This window comes from Aythya ferina (genome assembly GCF_964211825.1).
Source record: "Aythya ferina genome assembly, chromosome: 24".
Taxonomy (NCBI): domain Eukaryota; kingdom Metazoa; phylum Chordata; class Aves; order Anseriformes; family Anatidae; genus Aythya; species Aythya ferina.
Window position 1 is genome coordinate 66,982 of NC_140322.1, and position 6,988 is coordinate 73,969.

The window sequence follows — 6,988 nt, forward strand, 5'->3', positions numbered from 1 at the left end:
GTGTTTATGCCTCTGTGCAAAATCCCCTAAGAATATCTATAGGTTGCCTCCACAAAAGTGTGCAAGACTAAATCAGCATCTGACAGGGACACACTTCCCACCAGGGGTCAGGTCTGCGGCAGAGATTCAGACTGATAAAATGCAAGACTTCCCCATCTCTGCCCCAGCAAGATGCTCTTTTTCACTACAGAAGGGATCGCTAGTCAGGACTGTCAAAATCACACAAATCAAACTCAACCACCAACACCAAACTTTCCACAAGAGTTTAAGTCCCAATAACATTTCTGTTTCTTGTCAATTATCTTTTGGTGACAAACCGTCAACATATTTGTGTTTAGAAGACTACCTTAACAGGTGCCTGCTAACCTGCAGAATGATGCGGGATAGCTCTGTGCATGGACTCTGATGGGCTTCTTTCCTGTGTTCCAATTTTCAAAAGCAAATACATCTTTAGAGCTGTCTTACAAGAGGACAGCAAGGTGAAACGAAAAGAAAAGCCAGGATGAAAACAACTGCAGTGCAAAATAAATACACTTCAGTATTACTAATCGTGAGAGAGATGAATGTATGGTTCAAACCAAGAGTACAATTCCAGCAAAGGACTGAAAAACTCAGGAATTTGACATATTCACTTATTCAAAAGGGATAATGGACTCGGTCAAGTTAAACTATTAGGTATTCTCTGACGTCAGGCAAGGAAACTTGCCTTTTGTATCTGAAGAGTGAAAGAACCAGCAAGTCTATTTCAGCATTCACCTGTTTTCTCTGATGTTCGTGACTGGAAGAAAGCCCGCTTATTCCACTTCGATGGACACTTGCAGGTCTAGCTGGTTGCAGTGGTTGTTCTTAAGCACTAGATGGTATTTGCAGGGCTGGCATAAAAATATTTCATAGGAATGCTGTTCTCTCCACACCACTTCCCTACCTATGAGACACGCAGGAGCGGGACTGCAAGAAGCAGTCTGTTCTGCTTCATCCATCATCAACAAAACTGTCAGCTCAGCTCCAACAGCAAAATCTTTATTACTTGTTACGATGCAAAAGACAGAAACCACGGAGTTTGATTTTCCCAGATCTGAGGCTGAGCTTGCAGTAGCAGCAGTTGAAAGGAAAATCATTCTGACTTTTCACTGAGCCAATTTGATCTGGAAATTGTTGAAAGCGAATAAATATGGACTCCCACTGTGGCATCTTTCCAGTCACTTTCTGACTACAAATACATTTTTTGTGCTTGTTTTTGAACATCAGTCATTAGCTGGTTTTTTTCCACATGTGCCAAATACTATTCCCTGTGAAGCCATGCATGATTAATCAATTATAGAACCAATACATTTTTCAGAAGTCAGTTTAAGAGGTGCATCCAAGATCTTTTTTAATTTCCCAACCTTTAACGTGGGGAGATGGCTATTTGATTTTATTGGAAACTTCTTCAAAAGGTTTGAGTGCCCACTGTACTTGGCTGCTCACAATAACACACAGCTGCATATCCTAGGCAATTCTTCAGGTAACCAATGACCTTTTGCAAAAATAGCCTGTGAAATACAGGTGTTTTCTTTTTTCTTCTAAGGGAAAGAACTGCTTATTGACTCTGGACTTGTCTTTAAAAAGATAAACTAAACCTAAGAAGCCTGCCACACCGATAAGTTACCCATCAGTGCAAAGGAGAATACTTGCCTGCCCTTTGTCAGCCCAGCTCATTGCAGTACTTACCTCTAACAGACATACATATAATTTAAATTTGCTAATCCACCTCTTGTTCAGCTCAGCACCAGTAGGAAACACAGCATTCAAAGCACAGAGTCAGCATAGCAGATATACCCTCTGGTTGGGCTCCTTAATCTGCAAACAGCTCTGGTGCCCCTAGTGCTGCTCAGAGCTTACCCCAACAAAAGTAAAGAAGACAACACCACAGTGGGGAGTTTTACACTCTGTACAACATTACCTTTTAAGCAGAAAAAAAAGACCTTGCAGTGCCACATTACGGGGCACACAGATAGCAGCCCAGATACTACTGTCATACCCTCTTCTTTGGCTTCAAAAAGCTTAGAGGTTGGGTGGAAAAGAGGAGATAGCTCAGACCCCTGCTCAGATTGAAGGGTCCTATCAGAAAACAAAGTTCCAAGTCTCTGTGTTTGGCATCAGCCCTTCTCCTAGCTTTCAACTAGGCTCTGGCAGGCAGATGGGGATCAACAAATTCCATCCATATCAATCCTGCCCATTACAAATCTGCTGACCTGTAAGAGCAGCTAAAGTGGGGAAAAAGAAAACCTAAAGTATCGTGACAGTTCAGAACACATTTCAGCGAATTACAGGGCCTACAGCTCTGGAAGAAGGAGAGAAGAGAGACTCACTGCTACAGCACACATTACCTAACACACATTATCTATACACATTACATAACACACGTCTCTCACATCACATAAAGAGCATTTATGTGATAAAGCAAACAAAGTGATAAACAAATGAAGGAATTAATTCCACTAGCTCTCATAAATTTGGTTTCCAATTTGATTTGTTTGTAGAGTGGAAGCTGGGTTATTCATGAGTACATCACACTATCATAGGCTACTATTTATTCAAGCACACATTCCCATAGCTCCAAGCACGTGAGAGGGCCAGGTACTGTAATATTATGACTCCCCTGAAGCCAAAAGGTAGAATAAAAGGATAGTTCAATCACACGCAGGACCACACAGAAACTCAGTACCCTGAGTGTGTTGTGTATGGTTGCCTAGCAGAGAATTAGCTGCAGCCTTTGTTTTAATGACCAAGATTAAAAAAAAAAAAAAAAAAATCTCCTCCTGATTATAAGTGTTTTTAAAACCCAGGTTACTGTAGATGAAAGCCCTCGGTATTCTTATTCTTCCATCCCTATTTAACATGGGTCAGCATCTCTATGGAATAGCCTACTCCTCTGTGACAGAAGGAAACCAGGAAATTAGTACTTTGCTTAATTAAATCTGCATATCTTACTCATTGTCATCGCTTACAGAATCAAAAGTTACTACAAGATTTTTATTCATCGTAGCAAGAGAAACGGCAAACACATTCTAATACTAGCAGAATCTATAGTTCTAAGTTATCTAGGTCACAGACTGCACTGCAATATCTGTATGGTTGCTAGGCTTTTATACCCAAACTGGAGGCACCGGGCCAAATTCTCCCCTCCGTTACATCCATGTAACCCTGCTGCCAACATTACCCAGGCATGTTGGGGTCTAAATGAGAGCAATCTTCAAGCCACTGTTTGCAGGTAACAAGTCCTGAGCCAACTGCACCTGGACTATGTGACAAAATAACTTACAGTCAGCCTCAAGCCTCCTCTCCCATGACCATGTGAGTGCATCCCATCTGTCCATGCCCACAGACGAGCACAGTTTCATCATCTCCTACCAGCTTTTGTGCGTTCAAATACTGTGAAGCAACCAGGTTTGTGTTTGTACCCAGGGAAGGAGCCTTTTGCAAAACCACAACCACTTCCCACCAAGCAACTTTCTTCCCTCAGTAACATCCGGAATAAAATTTCCCTTTGTTTCATTCTAATTTCTAGTTAAACCTTACTGTGTACCCTAACATTACCTCCAGTGAGAGCAGAGGCATGCATACACAGGCAAACACAGACCCGCTGACACATCACAGGAGCGAAGTGAACCTGCAGGACACCCCCAGGGAAAGAGATGTCCTGTCCTGTCCTGTGTCCTGTCCCCCCTCCTTCCCCGATTCATGTCATCCTCCTTGGAGATGGGAAAAGGGCGGGGGGGGGGGGGGGCGGAGTTTCAAGTGGCCTGGTTGAGAAATGGGAACAGGGCAACCCTGGGGAAATGAGGGGAGCATGAGGAGTGCAGGGGTAACGAGGCACGATTAGGAGCAGATGAGGCTGTGGGTGGAAGCCACAGGGAGACTGCTGGGGAACAAGGCTGTGCGGGATGGGCGAGGGATGGCGGATGGGGGGGTGAGGCTGTGGGGCAGGCATAGGAATGACTGGGGGGCAGGGGGGCAAGGCTGCGAGGGGAAACAACACCACGAAGCAGCCACAAGGGGCGACCAGTGGGGCAACAGGGCTGCAAGGGGAGGACGGAGCGTGACTGAGGAGAAGGAGGGGTGCCAAGGCCGTGAGGGACACCGAGAGGTGCCGGGGGAAAGGAGAGGGGGTGACGAGGCCGGAGGGGAGGAGAGGTAAGAGAGCGGCTACGGGGGGAGGGCGAGGGATGACCGAAGACCGCGAGGGGAGGCGACGGCAAGCCGGGGGGCTCTCACCTCCTTGATCTTCATCCTTCGGGCACGGGCGTCGGGGTCCTCGCCGGGCCGCCCGCCCCGCACAGGGTGGCGAAGGCTTCGGCGGAACCGCTCGTAGTCGAAGCGGGACGGAGCTCGCGTCTCCCGGGCGGCGGGGGGCGCCCCCGTGTCGAGCTCGCGTCGCCGCCCGTCGCCCCGCACCTGCTGCCGGGACGCCGCCGCCGCCGCCGTGTGTGCCGGCGGCCCGGCCGCGCGGAGCTGCTCCCTCAGGCGGCGGGGGGCGGCGGGGCTGGCGTGGCGGGGCTCGGCGGCGGCGGGGGGGCCGCGGGGCAGGGCAGCGTCGCGGGCGGAGGAGGCGGAGGAAGAAGAAGAGGAGGAGGAGGCGGCGGCGGCGGCCCGGCGGGGCAGGAAAAGGCGCTTGAAGCGAGAGGAGTCGGGCAGGAGGAAGAGGGCCCCGAAGCACAGCGTGAGCAGCCCCGAGAGGAAGAGCAGGAACAGGAACTTCTGCGGCAGCCGCAGCCCCAGCGCCGCCGGCCAGCCCGGCATCCCCGGCGGCTTCCGCGGCGGCACCATGGGCACGGGATCGCAGCCGCCGCGCGGCGCCCGCCGCCACCGCCGCCGGCTGCCGCAGCGAAGGGCTCAGGGACCCACCCCCCGCCCCGCCGGCTGCGGCGGACGCCTTCGCGGGGGGCCGCCGGCGGGTTACGCGTGAACGGCTCCGGATCCGGCCGTGCCGCGGGCCCCCGCCGCGGGCCCGGGGGCCGAGGGCGGGCAGGGGCTGCCAGCGGGCGCCGGGCCGGGGCGCGGGAGGACGGCCCGAGGGGCTGGCAGGGCGCGGAGCGGCGATTCAGGGTTCCCCCTCCCGGCATGAAGGCGGCGGTGAGCGCATCCCGCTGGTAGGGCCGCTGCCGGCGTCTGTCCCCCGCGCAGGCTCCGAGCCGGACGGCGCCTTAGAGCCCGGCGCGGGGCGCGGGGCCGGGGAGGCGCGGGGCCGTCCTTCTAGGCGCTGGGTTCATGCTGCAGCATTTCTGCGGGGGCGGGGAAGATGATAAGAGCGCGTTTATTTAATGGAGGAGCTGCAGCCTCCCCAGCCGTTCCCCCACCCTCCAGCCACACGAGTTCGCTCTCTCTGACTTGCCAGCAGCTCTCTGGTCTGCGAGCAGCTCTGCGCCGTCCCTCACAGCTCCTGGCTGTCGGCCTCTTCTCACCAGAAGCCGGGCAACCCTCGGGCCGAGCACAGGGCTCGGCGCTCCGACGAGGAGCGAGGGGACGAGGAGTGAGGAGCCCGAGAAGGGCGGGCAGGGTGCTCGGGGCCAAGGACGAGACAGACAGGGCCAGGGATATTTCTCTCTCTCCTCACCAGGCTTTCAGAAGCTGCCTACACGCACAGGGATGGAGATAATGGGGTCCGCAAATAATCCATGCGGAAAGCTCGACTCGGCCTAAATTTCTTGAGGAAAAACCTACGGACTTCGTTTTTGCAAAATGGATCCCAGTGAATTCCTACCCTCTCCCAAATCTCTGCCTCGCCGTTACTCCCTTCCTCTCATTCCTTCCTTGGGTATGCTAGAAGAAACGGACCCCAACTTCCAGACCAGGAAAGCATTAGCACTTCCAAAAAGCAGAACGCGTTTTAAAGACCTACGTAGGAGCCAAAAAACCCCCTGCTCCTATGGGGGGAGACCGCGCTGCCCGCAAGCACGACGTCGAAATGGGATCGCAGCCGCTTTGCTATTCCCAGCCCTGTTTACTCACCCCTCCGATAGATCCGAGCGGCTCCGAGTCCTACAGCGAACAAAACCTTCTCAGCCCTGCCCGCGCATCTCGGAAGCGAGAACCCCTCGCTGCTGCCGGCACTCGGGTGCGCTCCTTAAATTACGAGGACAGCGCGTGCCCAGCTCTCGGCGGAGGAGCTCCGCTCGCCCGCCCACCCATCGCCGAGGAGGGCTGCCGCTGCCGCTGCCCCTGCCCCTGCCCCTGCCGACCCCGGGCTCCCCGGGGGATTCTTCTTCACCCCCTCCCGCCCACCCCGCGAGCCGCCTCCGCCGCCGCTCGCTGCGACAGGGCCGCCGGCCCCGCCCCGCCCCAGCCAACGTCATCGGGAGGAGGAGGAGGCAGGGCCGCCGTCAGCCAATCAGCAGTGCGGGCTCTGCCGGTCGTGACTCTGGCACCCCCACCGCCCCGGGGCCTCGCTCCGCCCTCGCTCGTTATTGGCTACCTGGTGGAGCGCGGCCTCGCCTGTTGGCTCTCCCAGACGCCAGGAGGCCGAGGAGACCCCGCCCCCTTATTTACCGCGGTTGCCTGGCTTGAGCCGGGAGCCTCGCCCCGCCTCTTTCCTGCAGCCGGCCCTCGGTTGGCTGCGAGGAGCGCCCCCCGCGCTGCGATTGGCAGAGGGCGGCGGGGGGGGGCGGGCGGGAGCCGCTGCCCGCTCCCCCGCTGCGAGGGGCTCTGAGGGGCGGCTCCGTCCGCGCGGCCCCCGCGGCGTTCAGGGGCCGGGCAGCGGGGGCCCAAACGGCCCCGCGCCCTCACAACCCCGCCGCGGCACGCGCGGGAGCACGGCGAGCAGCGGCCCGAGGGGCGGCGGGGCCCTGACGGGGGGCTTACGGCAGGGCTGGGTGGCGGCGCCCCGCAGGACGTCGAACTGCGCGCACCCGAGGGCCGTCAGCCTGTCAGCCGCAGCCTTCGCCTAGGGAAGAAGCGTTTGGATACTTGAAACCTTCCGAAGGGCTTGTGCCCGAGGTTGAGACCCTGG

At 55.6% G+C, this 6,988-nt stretch overlaps 1 protein-coding gene across 2 annotated transcripts in view; it reads right to left on the bottom strand.

The window, feature by feature from the left end:
* Window positions 1–6,263, bottom strand: part of MAN1C1 (mannosidase alpha class 1C member 1) — a 36,803-nt gene extending 30,540 nt beyond the window's left edge. Inside the window, exons 1-2 of one of the 2 annotated variants that reach the window (XM_084496963.1) lie at window positions 5,992–6,263; window positions 4,258–5,264 (exon numbers count right to left, since the gene is read on the bottom strand). In XM_084496963.1, coding sequence (XP_084353089.1) covers window positions 4,258–4,809 — 552 coding nt within the window. In that variant the 5' untranslated portion in view covers window positions 4,810–5,264; window positions 5,992–6,263. The remainder of the gene's footprint in view (window positions 1–4,257; window positions 5,265–5,991) is intronic. The other variant, XM_084496964.1, reaches the window with a different exon arrangement.
* Window positions 6,264–6,988: the final 725 nt, after the last annotated feature.